The sequence below is a fragment of the Lemur catta genome, chromosome 23, assembly GCF_020740605.2.
Source record: "Lemur catta isolate mLemCat1 chromosome 23, mLemCat1.pri, whole genome shotgun sequence".
Taxonomy (NCBI): Eukaryota; Metazoa; Chordata; class Mammalia; order Primates; family Lemuridae; genus Lemur; species Lemur catta.
In genome coordinates, this window is record NC_059150.1 from 3,998,027 (window position 1) to 4,024,629 (window position 26,603).

Sequence of the window (26,603 nt, forward strand, 5' to 3'; positions counted from 1 at the left end):
AACATTGGCTTACAGAAGTCTGCCTGGTAGTAATGTGGCCATCAGAGCTAAGTTTTTAGATTGTTCTTCAGAGTCAAGGAAATTTTGCCAGCAAGCAAGAAACAGTTGACCCAACTGTCCTGGCCCACACGGGTTAAGATGGCACATTTGACCTTCTTGATATGGGAGTTGTTATTAAGGGCCAAGAGTGTATTTAGCACAACCTCTAAAACATTTTCTTCTCCTTGAGCTCCAGCAACTTTTTGAAAAGTGCCCCCTTCCATTTCTTTCACTTAAAAGTCTTTGTTCACGGTTTTGAGTGTGGTACTCTGCAGTGGGCTGGCTAGACCTTGATACATGGAATTGCAGACTGGCAGACATGTAATATATGGCCAATTTAGTGATAAGCATAGTTATGCAATATTTTAAAATATTATGAATAATTATTAAATATTTTACATGGGAAAGGAGTAAAGAGTAAATGGGGAATGCTTGTGGAAGTTGATAAACCTAAAAAACGTCATAGAAGAAATGTAATCTCTGGAGCTGCTGTTGAAAAAGAGACCATTATGAATACAGGCTATAAAAGCCAGATTGGCCTCAACAGGTGAGATTGGAGGAGTATATTATATTTTATCACATCAAATCTAGGCTGATATGTTTAGGTAATCTTAGTAATTGTAAAAGGACTATCAAATGGCTTAGGAAAAATTAACAAAGATACTTTTTATAGCCAGAGTTACCTAATTAAATTTTCTTCTAAATTGAATCAACATTTTTTCATCCATCCCCCTGCTTTAGGCAGGATTGACATGAGGTTTATCTCTGGAGGGAGTTCCTGTGAGTTCTCTTGGCATGATACGCACTACTTATGTTCTGTGGTTATGAAGATCCTCTGGAGTTCTAACTTTGGTCCTGCCCACAGTAATCTCTTACTGTGTAAACAGTTGCTCATTAGCATCATAAAATATCTCTTGGTAGTCTGATTGAAGACAGTGGTCATCAGACTGATTTCAGGATTCCTGTAAAGGAAATGTATTCAGGACCCACAAAACTTGTTTAGGACTTTGTTCATATTGGTTAATATATATATTATTGAGAAATTTAAAAAATATGTAATTATTGAATTATATTAAATACGTGCTTATTAAATCATTAAAAATAACAATAACCCCTTACATATTAATATAAATCATATTTTAATTAAAAATAACTATGTATGTACTTTCAAAAACAAAAAAGCCCAGTAAGAAGAGTGCCATTGTTTTCTATTATATTTTTACAATTTTCTTTTAATGTCTGTATTCAATCTGTTGTGATATATTATTTTGATTAAAGTGTATAAAATCTAGCCTCACATAGATACATTTTTGGAAAAGGGAGAAGTGTTTTAATAGCCTGTTGAGACAGTTGTAGCTGGTTTTTTTTTTTTTTTTTTTTTTTTGATACTCTGCCAAACTCCAACAGTGGTAATTTCTTAAATGTTAGTTTAAGAACTGGTAGTTTAAGAAATGGCAGTTTCTTAAATGTTAGTTGTAATGTGGAAACTGAAATCATGTCAGTGGACTTTTCTTAATCTGTTACATTAAAACTCATTGGTCTAACTTGTCCTTTGAATGAATCTTTTACCCGTGAGTGACTTTCTAACACTGTGCATTTGGTTATTTGGAAAATATATTATATAGATCTTCCAAATGTAAACACATTCTATTATACAATATCAAGAATCCACATTTGTTTCATAGTCCCACTGATTTCATTAGAAAAGTGAGTACTGGGAAGCTGTCAGGCTCATGGTGGTGGCTATGTTTCCCAAAATTCTAATTTTCACTTGAATGGTCTAATTTTATCATTGCAACAAATACAGTTATTTTTTTTTGAAGTGACAGGCTCACTGTGTTCATTTTCAAGTCTGAATAACTGTAATTTGTCTGTTATTCCTAAGAGTAAAAATAGTGTTCCATGAAAACAGCTAATTCCTCTCATAACTCAGATGCACAGCACTTTTTCCTAAAGTCAACCATCTACTTACGTACGCAGCAGTACTGTAAGTAAGTATACTTTCCATTTCGTCACACAGAATATTAAAAAGACTTATACTCAAGGATTGAGATTTAATAAAATTAATAATTTTTGCTGCTTCATCAAGGCCATTCTTAAGTGAAACTGGTTTGGTTTTTTTTTTTTAACTGTGAGTGTGCAGTGAGGAAGAAGACAGTACCTGCTGGTATCTTTCAGTGACATCACCTTGCTTCACGCTAAGGCATCGGCAGTTTCACCCACCATTGCTTTGCATCATTAGTGTAAATGTCAACACAATGAAAAGGCAAATAAATGTCGTAATGTGAAAGTCGTTTAAAAAAATTTGGGTAATTCTTCCTCAGCTAAAGTTTTAACTGTTTTTTTTTTGTTTGTTTTTTAAGGGGATGAAGAGGCAAGTTTTAAGAAAGAGGTCTTATTTATTTCTAGGTCCTGAATTATCCCAACTGTTTTGGAACCATCTAAGCCTTCACGATGATTGCCTTTGTCATTGTGGGCTTTCTATAATACCTCTTTTCTATTCTATAGCTATGTCAAGCCAGCGTTTTGGTTTTTGCAGATCTCATTGCTGTTTGTGACTATTTCTTTTAGGCTATGGTAAGCCTAAAGCTTTTATTCAAAAAGCTTCTCTGCTTTCTCCTAATTGCTGCCACGATATGGGCAGATGAGGATTCCCTAACCATTCATAACTACAAACATACTTTGCCATATTGTTTGAAGCCATTCAGAAAATACATGAAAAGAAAATACATTTCTTCCCTTTGAAATGATCACTCTACCCTTTCTCACCAAAGCGGGGGTTATTTAGCAATCCTAGAGCCTTAAACTACAACTTCCCATTGAGAAAATTGCATCTGATCTTGTGTGATTATTTTCTTTTAAAATTCATAAGCAAATCAGTGTTTTCTAACATGTCTTTTTATAATATAATGATGAAATGATGAAACAGCCCACCCATTTATAGCACTTTAGAAATGATTTTTACAATTAATCCTAATAGTACTGTAAATAAGATTAAGTATCATTATAGGTTTCACAGCTGAGACATTGAGGCATGGAGACATTAAGGGGCTTGCATAAGATTGCAGACCTTAGAAGACAGGCTGTGAACACTTAGTATGAAAGAAATAGAAACCAATGTATCATTAGAACTGCTGGGCATTGTAAATACAATGAATATTTGTTGAATTAATGAACGGACTTTTCTTTTCAGGCCTGTATTGATGAAAATTTGGACATGGTAAAGTTTCTGGTGGAGAACAGAGCCAATGTAAACCAGCAAGACAATGAGGGCTGGACGCCCCTTCACGCAGCAGCTTCCTGTGGCTATCTCAACATAGCAGAGTGAGTGAGTCTCTTTGTCGGTTTGGAGTATTTGCAGAAATAGTCTTTATTTCTCCTCTGGTCTTAAGAGTTTGAATTTCATAAGTAGTTATAATCCATTACAGATTACAAAAGTAGGGAACTGAATTGTTTTTAAGGAACAGTTGATACAATATGTTATGAAAGTGCTAAATCCACAATTTTTTCATTGAAACTTTTTATTTGCTTTATTCTCAGGTAGTTTACATTTTCTGGGATGTCTGCCTGTTTGTACTGACTGGGTTCAATTTTTGAACAGCTGTACCTGGGCTTTTTTTTTAAAAAATCAGTGCTTAGTACAAATGAAAGTAGAAAATGCCTGGCATACTGATCATAGCACTCACGTAGTTAACAGCAGAAGAAGGAGCCTAAACATGTGGAACAAAGAAAGGTAGAGATTGGTGTCTGTTCTCCAGATTAGCTGAATGGCTATGTTTAGTAAGTTACATTAATAACTACTAACCTCTGTGACAACTAGTTGCCACTCCCTTGGAAAGAAGAATCGTGACCACATAGTACCTGGGCACTAAATAAATATCTGTTGTATGAAAGAATGATCAAGGAGGTTATCTTTAATAGAAAAAAGACTTGGGCAGTTGAAACATCTTTAAAATGAGGCAACTGAGTGTATTCTAGATGAGCGTAAATTTAGATTGATTAGGTAAATTCTCTAAATAAAATCATGGTATTCTGTGGTCCTATGGAAATCAGATTGCTTGTTTTAAGGCCGTTTTCAATAATGATTAGAGGTCCGTTACATTTCTCTTATTCAGTGGACAGCAGGGAGAATTATGTTGGCAGCCATGTAGAAGTCTGAGAATGACTTCCCACAGAATCTGATTTGCCCAGGTTTCCTGAGGGAGAGCCCGAGTTGCTGGGTTTGCTGTTAAGCCAAGGATATTCAGTGGGAGAAGTTAAACAAAGGGGGAGTCAGAGCCAGAGAAATATTAGGCAGCAGCTCTGGCGTTGGACTGGGCTGCTTGTTCTAAAAAGTGGACGAAAAAAAACCCAGCAGAAACAAACAAGTGCAGATTTCTTCATTCTTGGCTCCTCACTGTATTCTAATTTAGTAAAAGTCAGTCAACTCTTCATCCTATAGGCTGTCCCTTTTCAGAATCTCATAGGAAAGGCTCTGATACTCAGTCTTATGCAGTAATGCCAAGGTTCTGATGCCTAAGAGTTAACATGATTTTACTTAGAACATTTATTTAAGAAACATTTATACAACATATTGGCCCCTCATTGATTCTTTTTTTTTTGAGACAGGATCTTGCTCTTTCGCACTGACTGGAGTTCAATGGCATTACCAATAGCTTGCTGCAACCTCAAACTCTTGGACTCAAATAATCCTCCTGCCTCAGTCTCCTGAGTAGCTGGGACTACAGGCACACACCACCACACCCGGCTAATTTTTCTATTTTTAGTAGAGCCAGAGTCTCGCTCTTGCTCAGGCTGGTCTCAAACTTCCGACCTCAAGCGGTCGTCCTACCTCAGCCTCCCAGAGTGCTAGGCGTGAGCCACCATGCCGGGCCTGATTTTTGATTATTTGCTCAGGTGCATGTTTGTGATATTTGAGCTACCAAGTCTCATTAAATTCAGGGATTTACTTTTTTTCCTAAGTTTTTTTCACTTTTCTAAGGAGAGCTTATGCTTAGAATTAGGATCGCTTGTGTTGGCATTATCCTCTTTTTGTGTAGCTAGGTACAGAGAATGATTGTAAATGCTTTTGAACAATGATTTCTTTAACTCATCTTTATGGATGAACATAGTTCCTTTGGAAATAAGTGCAAAATTAACGATCTCTGGCTCAAAAAAATATTACCTTTAATGAAATAAATCTGTGAGAATTACTATTTCCTCATATAAATTATTACAAATCAGACATATGAAAGTCTGACCATGAGAGAGATGATCTAGACCAGAATCTATTGCAGAGGGTGGTGGTTGTAGGGATGGCCTTCTTTAATGTATCTTTCATTATGCATGTCATTATTGGATAGTTCTTGACTTCATTGTCATTATTTACTTATTTGCAGTATGTAGCATTGTTTTTTACACAATGGAAAGGAGTCCCATTGTTTGTGTTATCATTTTGGTTGCTTTACCTCAAGGCCAATAAAGACTATTTTAATGAGAGCAGCCCTCAGTCACCTCCTCATTTTTCTTTTCGTATCTTAAAGATCTTACACTTTATACCCTTATTCCCAGAATCATTAGGAACTCTGACTTTCAAGGGAATGCAAATGAATAAAGGCAAACTGGCTTTCCAGGAAGAATCTGAGTACATTCTTTTTCATGTTCCATGATAATCTTTTTTTTGTCTCATATTTGAACTTAGTATGATACATCAAAAAAGGAGATATTTAGAGGCTATTTTTTTCTCATTTTAAAATGAGCTCAGGATTAACACTAGTTAGCTGGGTGTTTTTACATTTTTACTATGAATAAGTATTTAACTTAGAGGCAGCAGGTTGACTGAAAGGTATAGCATTTAGTTTGGCTTTATATTTTATTGAGATGCTAATTTATTCTGAGTTTTTGAATATATTTCATGCCTTTTCTTCCTACCTTAGAATAGTAGCAAAAAGACCTTATATCAATGACGAGCTAGGAAGGATAGCAAGTCTTTATTTTCCAAGGGCATATTTATAGATAGCTATTTCTGTGCCTTTGGGCAACTATAAGGATTCTCAGGAATAAAGTAGATATGACTTGATAGGTTGACATTTAATTCTTGTTCAGGTAGAAGTAAAACTAAAGAGGTTTTTTTACTTTTTATCTTAAAACTAGAAAAAATAAAAAAATAGAGAGCCAAATTACGTCCTAGGAACACATCTTCTTGACTGTGGACCCAGAAGCACATCCGAAGAGGGAAAACAGAGGCCTGTATACCTGAGTGACATTGTGCCTGATCTAATAAGGGATCAAAGGGATGTCAGAGCAGAGTGTTTAAGATGTTTCGTGTAATTCAAGCAATATTTATGGAGTGCCAAGAGTAAAGAGAACGTGTCAGATGCCATGACAATGATAATAGTGAGGAAGACACACTTGTTGCCTTCAAGTAGCTTTCAGTCTAATGGAGTGGGTGCATCAAGGTACAGTGTAAGTCAGGACAGAGGTCCAGAGTTAGTGTTTTAGGGGCAGGGGAAGAGGGAGGATGGAGTTAAAGGAAGGAAAGAGAGAATTCAGTTGGCGAAAACGGGCAAAGTCTTCATGAAGGCAAAAGCATTTTAAATGAACCTTGGAAGATGTGAAAGATTTCTACAAGGAAAAAGAAAAGGAAGAATGTTCCATCTAGTTAGAGGAAGCAACTTGAGCTGTGAAAGAGAGCTGAGTGAGAGTGGGATGTGTTTGCAAATAGTAAGTGGTTCAGTTTGATTATAGAGGATAGGGTACAGTTCAGTTCAGTAAACATTTATTGAGTGCTTACTGTGTATATTATTTGTACTTTGATTTTTCATGGTGGGGAAGGTGTAGCAGAATGTTCCTTTGGCCTGAGGGAGAGGAATCAGAAGAGAAGAGCTATTGAATATGTGGAAATGAAGGGGTCATTAATGGACAGAATACTGGTACTTGATAGAATTAAGAACACAGATAGCCTTGCAATTGAATAAGGTCTATCTTCCTGTGAGACTGAGGGAAGGAAAGAGATGGTTGAAAATTAGATGAATTGTGAATGCCTTTAAGCTTTATATATGTGGAATTGATCTATAAATTTGTAAACATTTATTGAGGCTCTATGATACCAGGTGCTAAGCACTGAGAAAGCAGAAACATGGTCTAAATCTAATCTTCATTGATTCATTCTCCTCTGCCAACTCTGTAAATGCCATAGCCAATTATTATCTTTTAAAAATCTCCTACATTGTCTAAAATGTAGTTCCTCGAACATAGTAGGGGACCAGTAAATGTTTATGTTTATGGAATTGTTGAATGGGTTAATTTGAATAGTTTTTCTTTCTTCTTTAAATACTTATGAATATTTGATAGAATTGAGAACCCTAGCATTATTGAGGTTCTCACTAGCCCAAAAGTAGCTTAAATAGAGAAAAGATGAACTAGACTTGAAGTTGAAATTGTGGTCATAGCCTCTGCCATTTGCCATTTGTGATTTTGAGAAAATTATTTATTAAATAACATGTATGGACCTCAATTTCTTAAAGTGGTGATAATAATACACAATACCTACTTCATAATGTTGCCTAAGACTCATGGTATAATTTTATGTGAAAGCACTTTGAAAATCAAAAAGGATGCACGTAAGGTAAACTCCAATGTGGCATTGGGAAAGTTTTTGTGAAAATTACTTTTTTGCTTATCTTCTGGGGACTCTTTTTAATTCCTAATATTACAAGTGCAATAAGTCCTTTCGGAAACCTGTGTTTGCACCTGGAGGATGGTGGGTGAGTCTTAAGGCAGCATACCTTCCTTATGGTATTATCTGTTGGGAGTCAGAGGATGGGGGTTAGTAATGTTAATGTGAAAGAAATCCTATTTGTTGGCATTGCTCTAGTCAGGAAATGGAGAAGCCTCCAGTGCTAATTATTGAAGGCTAATGGAGTTAGAAATGAATAATGGAATGCCTTGTCTGGGACCATATTTAAAACCCCCAAATAGAGGCTTTGCTATGCATTGAACCCCAGATGCATGAATATAAATTGATATTAGAGTGACAGAGATAATATTGATCCTGAGTCTTGTCTGCACAGGTATTTCATTAACCACGGAGCCAATGTGGGTATTGTCAATAGTGAAGGTGAAGTCCCCTCTGACCTTGCAGAAGAGCCAGCCATGAAGGATCTGCTTCTGGAGCAAGTAAAGAAGCAAGGTAACCTAGCAGATTGGCGGGGGCCAGGAGAGACTCTCAGACACTGACACTTGCAGAAATTAATCCATTTGCTGTGTGGAGCTTTTCATTATCATATAACAGGAGAGGATTAGATCTGTCTGCACAGCATTAATCATTAATTACCAACATCATGGATCCTCTTATAAAAATAACTCACACAAGCATAGGCCAAATGCCAAAAGAATGACCAGTCATTCCTTGTTTTTGCCACTCTGAGGCTGTGTAACCATTGTGTGGTTAGGAGTGATCTGATGAGGAGCGTGAATGCGTCTTACCGCGTATATATATATGGTATTGGATTTTGCTACACATTGTAGAACCCAAAGAAATGATGAGATATAGTATAAATTTGAGTATAGGCCAGATTCAGTTTGTGACTTTGCATCTTTTCCCTTGATGAAAGCTAAAAGTAGTGCTGGTCAAAATATTTATTGTAACCTCTGTAATTATCTTTAATCATACTAACCATGAAAATTATTCTGGTAGTTTGTTAAGGTAAGGAAGCTAACTTAGAAGAATATACTCTAAAAATGCTTATTCTTATTTTATAGGTTTAGAAGAATCCATTTCACAGAGTAGAGTGGGATTTTCCTCCTGGAAATCCCTGGGTTCTTTTAATTAAAAAATATTGTGAATAATACTAGGCAGAAAGCAAGGAGGACAGATCTTAGGAAGTCTGCTAGAACTATCATAAAACTCTGTGGACATGATTTGTAGTCTTTTTTTAGTCTTTCTGCTAAACTACCTTACCTGCAATCTGCAGTTCATCCCAAAGGATTTAACCTCCAGTGGCCTTTCCTTATATGAACTTTAGTCAGCCAGGGCCAAATTTTGCCATGCCCATTGTTTACCTATTATCCAAAACTGCTTTTGTGCTGCCACAGCAGAGTTGAGTAGTTGTGATAGACTGGAAGAGCCACAGACCTGAAAATATTTAATATTTGGCCTTTTATAGAAAGTATGCCAACCCTGCCTTAAAATAATGATGTTCTAGGTCGGTAACGGCTTGTTTTCACTACCTTCCATGTATAGTTTTTGTGTCCTATTGAATTGAAGAATTTTATGCTTAGTTTACTCTCCAGTCGCACTCAGTTTTATCTCCTAAGATTTGCTTTAAAATTTACAAACACATTTTTTTTACCAAAAAAAAAAAAAATAGGGTTTTTAAAAATAGTTTTGATTGGAGAAACTACTTTCCTATTTTGATTGCTGATTTTTCAGTTAAGGAGTGTACTATACTAGAAGAGGTATTCATATGTATGCTTAACTTTGCAGCATTATTAACACTTCTTTGTGTTTGGAATTTTGATCTGTTCTAAATTGGTTACTTCTTCACCCCATCCACCTCCCCAAATCAGACAGATGATCCTTAGTAGTTCACAGGTTCTCATTTGAGAGCCAAATGGGAGCACATTAAGCACTGATAAACACTGCTGATGAGTGCAAAACTCTTTGAATGGGGATGTTTGTATTTGGGATATTTCATTACTTTATGTAATGGTGAATGCCCCCACCTCAGCCCCTCTTCACTGGCACAGACGTTGGAGAGTTGCTGGCTGAGGGAGAAACTCTTGGAGTTCTTCCATGTTTTTAAGGGAAACAAAATCTACATTCCTTTGAATGCAGACAGGTTTTTAAACTGCAGATCACCCACTCATCTGCTCTAGATTATATAGCTTCAGATGAGTGTATTTACCTACATATGGAAATGAACTTTGAAGGTAGTTTGTTTTTTAAAGTATATCATACTTTAAAAACCAAGATTTTTGATACCAATCTTAGGGTGTAGTGAATGGAAAGAACAACAAGGACCCAGGATATCAGAGTTCTAGTGGCAGCTCTACCACTAATGTGTTTTGTGGCCTTGAGCAAGATACCTCACCTTTCTATTTCCTCATCTGTTAATTGAGAATAGTAATATCTAGTCAATTTACAGGATTGTTGGGAAACTAAAATCATATAATATGTAAAAAGATTCAGAAGTTTATAGCTTTGTGCAAATAATGTAAAAATAATGTCCTTTTGGTCTTTATGTTCTATTGGAAACAATATTAGGTGTGTTCCGTTAATGAACGTATGTCACCTAATATTTAACCTGGTGATTTAACCCTAGTAAGACGACTAATGTGTGTGCGAATGCCATTGCTCTTCTAAATTTGGTGAATACCCAACATGATGACTAAACGGTTATTTGTGGTTATATTTATGATGTGTTTTGAATTGAAGGAGAATATCCTGTCAGATTTAATTGAAGCTTTAGTGATGCTGGCTGTGTCATATCTGGTTTCCGTAGGAGTCGATCTGGAGCAGTCAAGGAAAGAAGAAGAGCAGCAGATGTTGCAGGATGCCCGCCAGTGGCTCAACAGCGGGAAAATAGAGGATGTGAGGCAGGCTCGCTCAGGGGCCACGGCCCTTCATGTGGCTGCTGCCAAGGGCTACTCTGAAGTCCTCAGGTATTGTCCACATATAATCAGGGGTTTGGTTGACTGGGAGAAGGTGAGATGGGTTTGGGAAGCAGAGAGTAAATTAGATTTTCAACTAATGGTATGTTTCTTTTTTTGTTGGTTTCCTCTCTGATTGTGCAGTCTTTTCTCACATTTTGCTGGTATTCATCCATGGATGGTCTCCCTTCTTCTTACCATCCCTCTACTTTTTCAGTGACATGTATGATGTGAAACAGAGTTGAGGTGTACTGGCTTAGGAGGTGACCTTTCAAGACCTCTTCCAGTTCTATGATTTGTCATTACAATCCCTGCAACCACCTCCTCTTGTGACCTGTAGTACAGGACAGATTTGTGATCATTTGGTCGTTTTTAACTTAGATCATTTCTTTGGGATCATTAGATTAATTATATAGATCTTGAGTGTGGAGTGTTCAGTTGGCATATGATAGTCAAATTTACATGAGAGATTTGAACTCTACTATTCTACCTGTTCATTTTTTCTTACATCCATACATGCTGTATGTAGCTCTTGGTGCTTAATGTTGACAGGCTTTCCCAAATCCATGGGTTTCTAAAGGCGTTGAGTGTACAGCTGTTGCCAGACTCTTCCAGTGCTTCCTATTCCACCTAATACAGGGTTTCTAGTAGGTTTGGCAGTGCTTTGGTACTCTATTTCTGCCTGAGAGCAGCATCCATACTCTGCTTAACCCTTGGAAGATGTCTGGAGACCCATATTGTAGGGCCCCAATGCAGTTTGGGGCTTCAGGAGTCATTTCTTTTCTTTTCCATGCACACAAGTTAAGATTATAGCTTTATAGTTAGCAAGAAATTGGCAGTATGAGAGTCAGCACTAAACATATGGTTTCCTGGAAAGACCAGCCAGAAAGCTAGTTGGTAAAGTACCTGGAAGAGAACTGAGTCCTCATTTTATGTGTCACTTCCTCCCTGCTCTGGAAAATGGAAAACGTGCCTTTCATAGAGTTGTGTGATTTGGCTAATTGAATCAGGCCTTGGTTAACCTCAGGAATATACCTTTCCATACACGTTTGTATGGTATGACATGGATGTGCCTTAGAAATCCCATATGACTCTTTGGAGAGGGCTGGTAAAGACCGTCTGTGATTGGTGCTCAAGGTAGTAACTAGGAAACCCAAGCTGCGCCTTAGAGGGCAGAAGTAAACCTGAAATATCAATTAGGTAATAGTTTATTTGGCAAAAAACACTGTAATCTAGAGGAGATAAATGTCTTGTTTGGGATTTTTTCCCTAGACTTTTAATTCAGGCTGGCTATGAACTCAATGTTCAGGATCACGATGGCTGGACCCCCCTCCATGCTGCGGCACACTGGGGAGTGAAAGAGGCTTGCTCGATCCTGGCAGAGGCGCTCTGTGACATGGATCTCCGAAACAAACTGGTTAGTGAGCCTCCACCTCTAAAAAGGCAGTGAGATTGGTAGCTGGGTCTTTAAAATAAAAGATTTAACAACTCTGTTTAACAGCCAGGCTGACTGCTGTGGAGAAATACGTATGTCGCTGTGGCTGTGATACTGCCCTCCACCTCTCTGCTCCTGCCCCTGCTACCAGCACAGAGCTATATTTGCCATGTCCATGTAAAATAAAACTCCCTGACCTAGTCTTCCATTAATGCTGAAGACCCTAAAACAAACAAGAAAAAACCATATTTGCTCTTGGCAAAAAATGAACTTTGAGGGAGCCGAAGGTCATTGTGGTAAAGTGTGAAAGATTTTAGTATCCTTGAGTTTGGCTGATAATAGTGTTATTCAGCCTCACTTCAAACAACTTAGAAACTCTGGAACTCCCATTCCTATGTTTCCTGATTTTTTAGGAATCCAGAGACATGGCCTTTTAATTAGTAGACGTTTTTATCTGCCTCACGTCTCTCCTGAACTCAGATTTCGTTCTCAGACTATGGGTCTGGCTCCTTAATTGTGCTGACGTTTCCTAAAAGAGATTAACCTCCTTGTCAGGCCTCCTCTCACTTAAAGGGAGATGATTCCTGTGACTCAATCTTTAGTGCACATGTGCTCTAGACCTCCCTCTGAGGTTTTTAAGAGCCCCTTATTGAATTTATCATAGCAATTAAGACCATTTTAGAACAGGTACAGGTAGGGATTTCACTTGATTATTTTGCAAAAAGGCATTAAGGATTAGAAATGGTGTGATTTTCTCAATACTGTTTTACAAATATAAAACTTTATATTTAAAGGATTTGCTGTTTCTTGTTATGTTTCCTCTGTGATAGATGAAGGCGTTATCTTATAAAGGATAGATTAGTTAGGGAAGCAGCTATTATTGGAATCAAAGGCAAAAAGTGAATGTTGAGTAGTTCCCTGATAAAGTCCCACGATTGCTACTTCTGTTTTCTGTCAGTCATGGTGCTCCTTTTCTCTGCCAGGGCCAGACACCATTTGATGTGGCTGATGAGGGTCTTGTGGAGCACTTGGAGATGCTTCAGAAGAAGCAGAATGTGGTGAGCCTCTGGTTGATACTTTTAAAGCTTAGTTTGCAAGCACAACAGACATCTCAGTGACTTGTTTAATTGTGTCTGCTGAGAGCTGAAATGGATATATCTGCATTCCAGACACGTTAATTGTTCCCTTCAGGAACTATAAGCAGTCTGTTAGAAGAAAATATCCCAGAAACCATTGTTGTTAAGGTTTACTCATTGTAAGATAGCCTTCAAGCAGCTGAGAGTTAAAAACAACAAAAGACTAACAATTACCCTTGAGTTCTAGAAAATGCACATGGTATGTTCATATCAGAGTTTTTTCCAATAGGAAATACCAGAGTAGAGGACAACTCATAGTTTTTTTTTCCTTATTGACCAAAAGGCTATCCTTATTTAAAGCAGTATACATTGATTACAGAAAGGAATGTATTTCTTTCTTAAAAAACAAACACACCCCCACACAAACCTAAACCTGTCATTTGATATTGGACAGTACTTGGTCAGTGATTTATACTTATTCCAGATCTGTGAAACATCCATAATTCACTCCTCCTTTCTCTCCTTATTTTAAATCTTTTATTGTTTTGTTGCACGTGCCTTTTGGCTTAGTGCTGTACAGAATAGCTACATAAGCATGATACTCATAGACAGCCTGCAGAATGGAAAACCCACCCAATATACAGATGAAGAGTGAATAAGTCACAGTTTCTACCCATAAAGTAGATGAGTAATTTGGGCAAGGAGAATAAAGATCAGTGGCATTAAGGTGGAATAGAAAAAAATCACTGCTGTTCTTTGTTTTTTTCCTTTGTGTGTGCTGTGGCTCAGGTCATGTGAACTGTAATTTAGGACAAATGTGGGAAACAGCAGTTCTGAATCAAAGAACTGTATAGCTCAATGATAGGATAAATCAACCATAACTAACCTCAGGTGTGTTCAGCATCATACCTGGACTGGTACAGCGAAGATTCTGGTTATTTTAAGGCTCAGTGGGAAAGTCACTTACATAAAGCTCAGACAAACACAATTTCTAGTCCATTTTGTTTTCTTTATTGAGCAATCAGGATCACTAAAAGCTAGTATTTTCCAAATACAGTGTAAGTGCTGTTATTTAGCAGCAACAGCCTGCCTAATACAAGATGTATACTCTGCATAGTTATTGTAGTTTTTAAAACTTTTTATTCTAAACGCACATAGAAGTTGCTAAAATAGTATAGAGAGTCCCTATGTATCTTTTACCTAGCATAGTTAGGTTTTTGAACATAAATAACAGTATTCACTAAATAACTTTCTACACTAATAGGAATGGTACTTATCTTTGCCCGTTGCATAACTTTGGGTTCCAGGGATATAAATACATTTTGTCTAGAGCATGCATCCTGATTCCAGACCATTTTCTTTAAGGGCTTATTTTCCACTTGGTTACCTATGTTCTCTTTAGAACTGTTGCCAACTGATTTCACTATGTGGATCAAAAAGAATTCTTTCAAGTTCCTTCTGGCTTTCTATCCTTCAGAAGCTAGGCCTTTTTTTGAAGATTGGGTTTGGATATTTGATAGGGGCAGTTTTATTGAAGGTCTAACACTATGGTTTTTTCTCTTCTGCCTTGGATGAGAGTTTTCCTCTGTCATTACCTTCCAAGGAGATCCAACTGATGTGTTTCTCTTTTTCTTTGTTCCCCCCTCTACCTCTTTGGTGTTGGTCCTTTCTTCAAAATGACAGTATGATTTTGGTTCCTCTGCTGATTTTTCATCAACAGTAAACATCTTCCCTTTTTCTCCTATTTTCTCAATTTCCAGCTGCGAAGTGAAAAGGAGACACGGAATAAACTCATTGAGTCAGACCTGAACAGCAAATTGCACAGTGGACTCTTTAAGAAGTAAGACATTGAGGCTTAAGGAATGGGATGAGCTTTGCTGTGTATGGGTGTCATATTTAACTTTAGAATTTATACAGTGAAGAAGCTCTGTGTTTGACTTTAGCCGAATGATCTATAAACATGTGGGAAAGTTGGCCGGGCAAGGAGGTGGCATTGATACGTGGGACAGACACTGAGGATGGGTGAACATGTTATAAACTTAGCAATTAATTGAGACTGTGTGAAACAGTTTTTGAAATCCTAGCTTAGGGCTTCTTAGTCCCAACTTCTCCCTTTACCATACTGTAAGCTCAGGGACCATGTTTGTTTTGTTTGCCAGTGCCTAGCATGATTCCTGGCATGTAATAAGTACTCGATAAACATTTGTTAAATGATTTTTTTTTAATATTTATTGGCCCCATCATCATCAAAATTTATAGCTGTTCTTTTTTCTGTATGTTAAACAGGCCAGATCTCCTTGAGTCATTCTCTAATGTCAAATATTAAACCTTAATCTGCAAAAACCAAGGGTCCAGACCACATAGTTATAAAAAGTAATGGAGTCTGTGTTTTCCTCTGAACTCTGCCATAGCTGGCCTACCCATAGTGAAGATATTTAACTTTACTCTGTTGTCTGGGCCCCAGCTCCTGATGAGGTCTGGCTTTGCTGACATGATTTCTCTCAATTTGAATATGTTTCTGTTATTGCTTCTAAATGTAGGTTTATAGACCTGTTCCCTTTATTATACCTGATTGTCAGTGAACTTAAATGGTCTGTCACTTCTGAATTACACTCAAATTGTCATCTTTAATTTAGCAAAGAGAAGATACTTTATGAGGAGGAGACACCCAAGTCCCAAGAAATAGAGGAAGAAAACAAAGAATCCAGCAGCTCCAGCTCAGAGGAGGAAGAAGGTGAAGATGAAGCTTCTGAGTCAGAAACTGAGAAGGAGGCAGGTAATGCAAAGATGTTCATACCAAAGATACTCCATTTCTATAATGTGAGGAGATTACTGCTTGTCAGAGAGCTAGCCAGGCCTCAGAGGGCTCCAAAAAGAGATCAAAGTTTAGTTTTCAAGGATGAGATATCAAATTACTAGTGATGACTTGGTTGTAAAAGCTGTGAGCTATGTTAGAATATATCTACCAATTTCTATGTAGCCATATGATAAGGTGCACTAAGAATTCTCACGTGAGGGAGCCAATTGCCCTGACCTCAGGTTGGTAGATGGCATAGAGACCAGATTCCAAAAAGTGAGTGTGCTGAGAGGCAGGGAAGGTGAAATCTTGCAGATGCTCTTACAGTCAAATGCTTTAAAACAACTAGTGAAAATTTGCATTTAGTTCTCAGATTTGTCTATTTCCCCAAACAGAATCCTAAATTTTTTTCCCCTTATTATGTGAAGCTCCTTCAGTTTCTGAGTAGGGGATCAAGGAAGGAACAAAACCACATTTCCCTTTATGACTATTATTGATAACATAAACATCATATGGAGCTACTTAAGTTTATTGTTTAACAAAACAGGAACAGCACTAGTGAGAGTGAGGTGTTGAACATTATCAGACCAACAAGCCATAAAATAACCCACAGGATTTCATTTATAGTCAGGCAAACACTGAGAAAAAAGATACTGGTTTTTACTGCATAGAGGTTCAACTGCAGCAGAACAGTTCTCGAAGGTAATTGGAAGTTAGCGATAAACTAGGACTTTATGGTACGTACGCCTTACATTCACTGGCATATTATCTCTCCAAATTTGAGTCCATGATAAGATGAAATATTTCCACTAGCAGACCAAGTTAGAGGGGAAAGGGTCACACGTTAAGTTTATAATGGAGTCTGTGTTTTCCTCTGAACTCTGCCATAGCCGGCCTACCCATAATGAAGTTATTTAACTCACTCTGTTGTCTGGGCCCCAGCTCCTGATGAGGTCTAGCTTTGCTGACATGATTTCTCTCAGTTATGGGAGAATACCGTCCTTCTTCATGTTTCAGTCTCTGAGGCTCATTGAATGTCACCAAAGGAAATTAGAGACTATCGGTTCTATAGAGAAGACAGTACCAGCTAAGTTTGCGGAATAGGAGATGACCTTTTATTCATTGAGACTTGAATTTCTATTATTAATCAGGCACAGTTTGCTTTGGGAATGCTACTGTAGTGCCAATCAAAATTTATAAATGTGCTTCTTTTTGATATTTGTATTATTTATTGAGTATTTACATGTTCTAGGCTTCAAGTATTATCTAGAATTAATATCAGGGCTTGCTCTGTGCTAGATCACTTTTGTTAGCTAATAAGATATTAGAAAAATGGGAGGGAGCTGCCTGAACTGTCATTTGTGATTGGTACTCCCGCCTCAGGCCTCTTGTTTCCTGCATCCCATCTTCCCATTGCTGTTGCAGGAAAACGCCCTCAGCACTCTTTGATCATGCTGCATCTCTGTTAACAACCTGCTGTGCTCACCCTCCTCACTCTGTCTTTGCCTGCAGAGTAAATCCCAAATACCATACATGGCCTTTAACACCCTTCATAATCTAGCTCCAGCTGACTATTCCAATGTTATGTATGGGTGAGAACATATTCTAGCCAATTGAACTGTTTGATTTCCTCAAACATGCCGTGACCTTTCCTGCTCCAGAACATTTATTTATGCCTTAGAATTTATTTCAGACCATCAAATGCTTATTGAGTGATTTCTATTAGAAGGTATAGGATCTAGCAGGTTGAAAAAGTCTTTCTTTAGGTTTTTGTGGTATAGAAAGCTGAAAAGGAATGACTACTTCACTGTTCTTCCACCCCATGATGATTACTCCCTATTATGTCCCTCTGGCACTGCACAGCCCTCTGGCACTGCATACCTACCACTGCTGTAGCACTCACCATTTTGGCCAGGAACCCTGGGTTTATCATCATACTCCCAGGTCTCAGCACAGTGCCTGGTACATGACAGGCATTCACATGCATTAAATGTTTTTCATTGAATATACCTAGTAGGGGAATAGAAAGACATATATACATGAATAAAATACATGTCACATGAAAGATATAAGTGCAGTCAATGGTATTCACTAGTAAGAAAGATTATAACTAGGTAGGGAGTTGTAATAAAACTTTACATTCGTAGTGCTTTTTACTTTGCAACACACTTAGACATTTTTATTTAATCCTTACAGCCACACTCTGAGGTATGTATTATTATCACCACTGTTTAGAATGGGAAATTGACACTGTAGGAGGTCAGGTGAATTAGGTTTCATAGCTAACAAGTGACATGCCTGAGATCCTGACTTTAATCTGGGACTCCTCAGAGGAGTAGGAACCCAGTGAAAATTATCTGCGTAAGAAATGAAAGATAAAACTGTGGAAAAGGATGAGATCCCTAAGGGAGAGATTGTAGATGGATTTTTTTTTCAAGTTTCAGATATTTATCAATCAGTCTAATCCTCAACACAATACATCAACATGATTTTATGCATTTAGAGAAGAAATATTTCCTGGTTCAGTGGAAAATTGTGCAGATGGCTTCTGGAAGACCTTTATTCTAAGCAGCTTTATAGTGAAACATTTGGTTTAGAAGTCTGGACTTCCTTTCTTCAGTTTCCTATAATCCATATTCACTGCGTAGAACTTGTATTGATCATTGGGACCCAGTTTGTTCCAGGGTTCTGGGTTATTCTTTCTGTCCCAACTGACTTCTGGATTGAGCAAAGCCAGACACAGACATACGGTGCTGCTGCAGTACCTCCAGCTCCAATAAATATGAAGAGGGGGCTCAAGCTCAGATGTTTCCTGGGCTGGCCGAGGATCTGGCAAAGCATGTTTGTGGCCAAGGCCTCCAGGCTAAATTGAGAGAAAAACAAACCTGCCTACCAAGCCCTGGACTGAGTCTGCCTGTAGATGGATTTTATGCATGATATAACTAGTCATGTGGAGATAGTTTTCAGATTTCCGTTTTTGTGTGAAAATTGGAGTTGGAGCCTACCAAGATGGGAGTACCATTGAGTTTATTTTCTTCTGCCAATATTTGCCAGAAATTTCATCTTAGTTTAAGTCCAAGTATTCAATTAGCCTAATAATCTGTTTTGATAACGGACAAACCTATTCTATTAGGAGAAAAAAACATACACATAAAGATAAGATTTTCTTACTTGCACTTGTTGCTTCTCTTGTCTTAAATAACAGATAAAAAGCCAGAAGCCATTGTCAACCATTCCAACTCTGAAAATAAGAGTCGTGTCACGGAGCAGATACCACCACCAGCTCAGAATACCTTCTCTGCCTCTTCTGCCAGGAGAGTGAGTACTTTGGAATTAATTCGGGTGTTATATTTCACCCCACTGCAATAACACACACTTAGAAAGGCCTTAAAGATACATTCCTGCAAAACAGTAATGATACATTCTTGTGTGTCGTAGTCTGCTCCCATAACAAAATACCACAGACTGTGGCTTAAACAGCAGAGATTTATTTCTCACAGTTCTGGAGGTTGGGAAGTCCCAGATCAAGGTACCAGCCAATTCAGTTTCTGGTGAGGGCTCTCCTCCTGGCTTGAAGATAGCTGCTTTCTTGCTATGTCCTAACATGGGGGTGGGGGGAAGAGAGAGAGAGACAGAGACAGAGACAGAGAGAGAGAAAGCACATGCTAGCTCTGGTGTCTCTTACTCTTCTTATAAAGAGAGCCAGCCCCATTGGATTCGGTCCCCACTCTTTTGCCTTCATTTAACCATTACCACTTCCTCGCAGGCCCTATCTCCAAATACAGCCACACTGGGGATTAGGGTTTCAATGTATGAATTTGGGAGGACACAAACATTCAGTCCATAACATCGCCCCTAAAAAACCTGTAAAACTATCACCAGGCAAATTTGGCTGGGATGTGTTAAGATAACAGGGTAGAGAAGCCTGGGACTGAAGCAATTTTGTCATTTGCCTATTTTCTTTTTATCTGAAGATAGCTATATGTAAAGTTTGGACTGGGTTAGGAAGATATCTCGCATCCAGCATTAATTATTTTGATATTATTCTCCTTTTCCTAGTTCACCTTTAAAATCATTCCTGAGTAAAGCCTTTATGAAAGGTAGAGAGTAGAGAAGAAAGAACTTGTTGAAATACCAGAGGCACCTCCCTTTGTAACTTTGTGCAAGCCTCTAAGAATCTGTAGGCTTCTATTCAGTGAGACAGAGTTGAATGATGACCCTGCTCTATAAAGTATAAAATTAGTTTTTAGGTTAATAATTGATCTGAGTTCTTTGGAATGAAGCTGTTGAAAAAACCCTGTGGTTTTACAGATATTAACTTATTGATTTTCTTAGCACCTCATGAATTGGAAAGATGGTCTTATGGTATCCTTGTGGAAATGAGGGAACACAGGCCTCACTACTTATTCCTAGAAGCAACATTGTGAATCGTTAAAGAAGTTTAAGTAGAATGCAGTCCTCACTCATTATCCAGTCATTTATTTGTACTAGGGATGACTAGACTTCCTACTTTTTTAAAAGAAAAAATACTAAATTAAAAAAAAATACAAGCACACATATTTACTTATTCCACTTTGCTACAGTAATGCTAGGAAAGGCATTTTTTCTCCTTAGAATCATGGTAGCTTATAAAAAGCAGACATAGTTGAGCCTCCAAAGCCAGAAGGAATACATAAATGTGTATATTCAGATGACTGATGAAAAGAGAAAATCTGAGTATGAGTTAGAGATGAGTGATTTAATGTTTTTATTGGTTTTCACTATATCAGGCAGTGATAAAGGGGCCTAGTATTGGGAAAAAGATCCAAGCCTTGTTGCAAAGATCCCTGGACCTCAGAAAGGGGCTGTTGGCTTGTGTTCCAAAGACCAGTTATACCCCAAACTAGTCTTTGGGCTAATACTAATCTGTGATGCTTTCCTGGTTTATGGCAAATGAGATAATTAAAGACAATGTAAGCTTTCCATAAAGCTTTCTTTTCTGAGACACAGTGTCTCACTGTCACCCAGGCTGGTGCAGTGGTGTTGTTATAGCTCACTGCAGTCTCAAACTCCTGGGCTCAGGAATCCTCCTACCTCAACCTCCTGAGTAGCTAGGACTACAGGTGTGTGCCATCACACCTGGCTATTTTTTTAAATTTTCTGTAGAGAAGGGATCTTGCTGTATTGCCCAGGCTGGTTTTGAACTCCTGGCCTCAAGTGATCCTCCTGCCTCCGCCTCCCAAAGTGCTGGGATTATAGGCATAAGCCACTATGTTTGGTCCTTAAAGTTTCTTTTTTAATGAAATGATGGTGATAATGGGTTATTCAAAAAGAGACCCTCTTTTGGCAAAATAAAGAAGACCATCTTTTGGTCTCTTTTGGCAAAATAAACAAGATGGCAAACCTTTGACCTCTAATTTATTTTTATTTTTATTTTGCTGTTCAGTGAAATCTAAAACCCTTAGAACTGCTGCCCTGATCAAATAAGTTTTCTTGAAAGTAGCAATTAGAATTTGAGTGGAGTATCTTCTATTATTTTTATTGGTATTAAATCAGCTCGTCACAGTACCTTAAAGTGTATTTATATATTAGCTCGTCTTGTTTTTTCCACTTTCCACATATTACAAGGAGGAATTAAGCTCATTATCACCATTTTACAGATGAGCATGTTGAAACCTAAAGAAGTAAAGTATCTTATTTTCAGTTACACGGTGAGTCAAGAGAAGATGTATTACTAGAACACAGTCTGCTGATGTTCTAGGTCAGTACTAATTGCGCAGGGAGAACAAATGGTGTTTAATTTCTCAGAGCAACTCTGTCAGGTAGGAGCATTGTGTTAAGAATCTGAGGCTATTTCTGGCTTAGGGAGAAAGAGAGCCTTGAGAGGTTATTAGCATTTGCCAGGTGAGGAAGGGAACATTGGCAGGAAGCCTGCCATGTATTTATTCTTCTTGTACTGCCTTATGTCGCCTCACTGAACTTAGTTAAGTGTGGAAAAGGCAAATAAGCTGACAAAGAATCATCAGGACATTTCCTTTTCTTTGCATCCTTCATAGTTCTCCTCCAGCCTTTTTAACAAGTCAGAAGAGCCCAAAGATGAATCTCCTTCTTCGTGGAGATTGGGACTCAGAAAAACCGGCAGCCACAACATGCTGAGTGAGGTGGCCAATTCCAGGGAAGCTCTAAGGGACCGAGGCTCTTCCATCTCCCGCTCCTCGTCAAGCCCTCGGATTTCCGCTCTGCTGGACAACAAAGATAAGGTGCAGTCTGGGCAGGGTGTGGAGGAATTCTAAGGCAGTTTTCTTCCATGAAAATTCAACCTCGGGAACAAATGCAGATATTTCCTAGTTCCTAAGTTGATTCTGGAAGTACAAAGCCTTTAAAGGGAAACAAGCACATTGATAGTTCAATCAAGTAGCTATTTGCTTGCTATTATTTACTTGGCCACAAAAGAAAAGCTTTAAGAATAGCTTTTCCTTTTGACTTACCTTTACATTCATTCTTCCTTACCCAGTTACCTACAGCATAAAATGGATCAGAACCATGAAAATTTGGATATGGCCTAAAAGATTCTTTGAACCAATACCAGAAACTTCTTTTTTGATGTTTAGAAGCAAAGTTCCTTAGCTGGGCTTTGAATCCTGATGAAACTCAGGCAAATTAGCACTTAGGAAAAATTGTTTTAACTTGTCATTTTTAACTAATTTGGAAGTATGGTCAGGCTAACTTTACAAACAGTTCATCTATATATTCATCTAAGATTAATAAATTTTTATTCACTTTGGGTTCCAGGTTTTATAGGGTTCACTTAGTGCTTTTCTCTGGGGTCAGGTATTCCTTGTAATCATAGTCCTCTTGCTTTATATTGCATTTCTGGAGACTACTCAGAGAGCTGAGGATATTGGTTGCATATTTATTGTGCATGTCCCTAAGAAAACTGCATTTCAAGGAAAAGATATACTGGTGACTATATAAGGCTTATTTCATGAAGAACATTAGAGTGGAGCTTTCTGTTTGTGGCTTTTCAAAGGCTTCCCCTCTGTCTTGGCAGAGCTGCTGCTGCATGTGATTTGTGCTGCTGTTTTCTTTATTTGATCATCCTGACTTTTCTTATGAGAATTATTTCCCTACATACTGTTTTTTAATGGAGGAAAGTTAGGAATAAGCTTTTGAAAGCTGACCTTTTATAATACTACTCAAAATGAAATTGATGTTGAATCCAGAAATAAGATTATATAGGGTATATTAAGGTTTTTTTTACCCAAAATGTTTTACGCTATGTCAATATTATACCTTTCCTGTGCTTTGCTTGTTTTTATTTTACAGGAGAGAGAAAACAGAAGCTATTTTAGTTCACTAGCACCTCGGAGACTGAGCAGCACAAGCGACATTGAAGAAAAGGAGAACAGGTAATCTTAATACAGGCCAAAAGACAGTCATCTGTAGCTGTGCGGGGTGTAATCATCTCCTGGCCATTACTTCTCTGCATTTTTTTCACAGATGTCCTTTGCACATTATGAATTGTTTGTTCCTTCTGCTTAGAACACCTCTCAGCCCTTACACTCTTGCTTTTGCCAGTTCTTCACCCTTCAAATTCCAACTCCAGCTTAGACCTCACTGTCTTTAGAAAGTCTCCCTGACCCTCCTGAGTGTGGATTGGTTTAGGCCACCAGCAGGCTCTGTAAAGGTAGGGTCTACGTCTGTCTGGACCCCTAGTACCAGCACAGTGCCTACCACATAGTAAACTAAAAATAATGTTATTTAATTGAATTGTGCAACTTCTAATTTGTAAGTGGGTAAAATTAAAATCTTCCTAATGAATATAGAGATTTTGAAGTATTGCTGCATCTCAGGGAAGAATCTGATCTAGAACCTTTCTTCTCAAAGTGTGGTCCTCCAACCAGCAGTATTGTCATCACCCGGGTGCGTGTTAGAGCTGCAGAATCCCATGCCCCACTCCAGACCTGCTAAAATAGAACCTGCATTGTACCAAAATTCTCTAGGTTATTCAAATACATGTTAGAAATTGAGAAGGACTGCTCTAGAGAACCTTGTGAAGTATGGAGACCCATAGCTTTTGTAGCAAAGACCCTGAGTCATCAATTGTGGATCAAAAATCCTACTACAGCCCCTTCTTGGATGTTTTTTCATTTATAATGCTAAAGAGGCTTCTAGCAAGTCTTTTTCCCCTTTCTTCTTCTGTAGTAACCTCTTTCCCTGGTGATCTCTGGGTAACAGACTTTTCTGTTTTCCTCACCACTCGCCTCTCTGCTTAACTGATGAGCCACCTACTACTGGGGACTGACTGCAAGGCATTTTTTAAATGAGGAACAGAAGTGATTTCTCATTACAAAAAGGTTAGAAACCTTTGACATGAAGAATTTGGTACCTGTTTAGTTGGCTTTGGAGCTGATAAAAGAAAGCAAACAGTGATACTCACCATCTGTACAGAAAACAGGCATATAAAACAGAGAATCACCTGAAAAATGTGTCCATTTCTTTAACCATGTTACGATTTGTCTATCTGGCTCTTCTCTCCCTGTTTGCATTGTATCATGGACAAAAACTAGAGGTAAGAATCAGCATTTTGTTTTCCTTTCATGCCCCTGCAGAGAATCAGCTGTTAATCTAGTGAGGAGTGGCTCCTACACCCGGCAGCTGTGGAGGGATGAAGCAAAGGGAAATGAAACCCCACAGACCACTGCTCCTTCCACCTATGTATCAACCTACCTGAAAAGGTACCAGGCTCAAAGGGGTGGGGGTGATTTTCATTCACTCTGGCCATGGGAATATGGGTAATAATTGCATGCTTTTTAATATCCAATTAGCATCACAAAAAGGAATCAAAAAATAAATTACTTTTAGATTTCTTGGAACTAACATCTTGACTAATTTAAAATTAAAATTAATTAATTTTCTTAATAACTGAATTAAAGTAAGCTAATTCCAAATTCTCACTACAGATCTGGCTTTATACTCCATTCTCTCAGTCCTATTAAAATCTTCAATGAGAAGTGACTTCTAGTAATCTCTGGGCAAGGCTGAATTTAAATCATCCTTGTCCAGTTAGCTGGTTCTCCTTTTTCTAAAACTAGAGTAGTTCTCATCTCAAGTTGTATTTTGGGGGGAGGAAGGCGGGGAACATTTTAGGGTGGTGAGGGGAGGGAAATGGGGAGTTTTCTATTGCATTAAAGAAGTTTCATATTGAAGCTTGTTAATTTAGGGACTTGAGTTGTTTTTTTTTTTATGACTCTAATGGCCCTCAGATCCATCAAGATGTGAAACTCGCAAGTTTGGTGCAGAGAAGGTACATGGGTTTCCTTCCTCTTTTCTCATCTATACTCCCTTTTCTGCAATTACTTTCTTTGCCACGTACTAGCCAGCAAACAAAGCACCTTTGCCAGAGCCATTATGCTATGAAATATACTTAATTAATATTTTAATTTGAACTTTGCTGCTGATGTGGAAGAATCTGTTTTTCATTGCTTACTTTGAATTCTTTCTTCACTTCCATTTAACCCCTCCAGCTGCCTCCTCACACCATAGCCTTCATCATTAGGTTTTTTAGACGGTTTGTTGGCTGCCTTAGAAACAGGCCTTGGCCATAGACTATATGAGCCGATTAACTCTTTGGGATCAAAACTTATTTCCACTTGACAAGAGGACTTGTCAGCTAGCTAATGTTGGAACATGGGAGGTAGTAAGCTATAAAACAAACAGCCACTGTTGCCTTTTATTGTTCTTTAGTTCTGCAAATACATCCTACAAGAAAAGTCTCACCTTTGAAAGTGTGCAAGTCGAGTTCAGTGATCTCGCTGACTCTTTATTATATAAGCTAGGTGTTTTTGGCTTTATGAGGCTATCACCCATTTGACTAAGGCCTTGGTCTACCCAGATACATTATTCCTTGTGGTTGAATCCAAGAACAAGAAAACTTTTCTAAGAAAATAATGTTCTAGGAAAGAGAGAAAGTTGACATTTAATTTCCAGGCAGGGAGTTATTGTGTGGTGAATTTGTTGATTTTCATGATGCAAATCCTCAGCAAATGGGATGAGAAGCATTTGGTTTAATAGCTGTAGTTTGGCAAAGTTCTGGTGAACAGAGGAGGGAAGCACTGCCTCTATTTGGGGTGGAAAGCATGCTCAGTGATGTGAGCAATTTCTGAGAAAAGATCTACCACTTGCTTCATACCTTGGATTTCCAAAGCTCTTCTTCTATAACCCTAAAACACTTTATAATTTTATAAAATTCTGTCTTCTGATGTTTTCAAGAGGAAAGAATCATATGCCATCGCCGTTTAAAAGAGAAAGTGTGAGGAAAAATTTGTCATTCCCCGGCTGTGCCAAACCTTGGTTTACTTTCCATTTTCTAGTTCATCTCATATCTTTTGGCAGCAATTTCTATCTCATGGCTTTTGGAAAATACTGATTTTCCAAAGAAGGCTTCATAGCTTTTGTTTTGATCACCCCCCTCAAGTATCTCATTATTATCATAGTCAAGAAGTATTTTTTAAATTTTAATCCAGATAATTTTTTGCTACAATTGAGTTGGTTCTTACCTGTCTTCCATTAAAACAAAGAAACATTGCCTTTCATTGCTCATACAGTATTACTTTCTAGACTTAAAACTTTAAATCCTCCCAAA

The 26,603-nt window shown here is 38.0% G+C and overlaps 1 protein-coding gene and 1 pseudogene across 9 annotated transcripts in view; one reads left to right on the forward strand and one right to left on the reverse strand.

Moving 5' to 3' along the window:
- PPP1R12B (protein phosphatase 1 regulatory subunit 12B) overlaps positions 1-26,603 on the forward strand; it is a 175,757-nt gene that overhangs the window by 33,580 nt on the left and 115,574 nt on the right. For 5 of the 9 annotated variants that reach the window (XM_045536244.1, XM_045536247.1, XM_045536249.1 and 2 more), the window contains exons 2-12: positions 3,233-3,363; positions 8,091-8,209; positions 10,524-10,683; positions 11,944-12,088; positions 13,090-13,164; positions 14,943-15,022; positions 15,819-15,958; positions 19,185-19,297; positions 22,015-22,218; positions 23,285-23,367; positions 24,571-24,696. In XM_045536244.1, the coding sequence (XP_045392200.1) occupies positions 3,233-3,363; positions 8,091-8,209; positions 10,524-10,683; positions 11,944-12,088; positions 13,090-13,164; positions 14,943-15,022; positions 15,819-15,958; positions 19,185-19,297; positions 22,015-22,218; positions 23,285-23,367; positions 24,571-24,696 (1,376 nt within the window). Of the gene's footprint in view, positions 1-3,232; positions 3,364-8,090; positions 8,210-10,523; positions 10,684-11,943; positions 12,089-13,089; positions 13,165-14,942; positions 15,023-15,818; positions 15,959-19,184; positions 19,298-22,014; positions 22,433-23,284; positions 23,368-24,570; positions 24,697-25,224; positions 25,266-26,603 lie in introns of those variants that run through there. The other 4 variants (XM_045536251.1, XM_045536252.1, XM_045536250.1 and 1 more) reach the window with 4 other exon arrangements.
- On the reverse strand, positions 18,573-18,820 carry LOC123626960 (annotated as a pseudogene).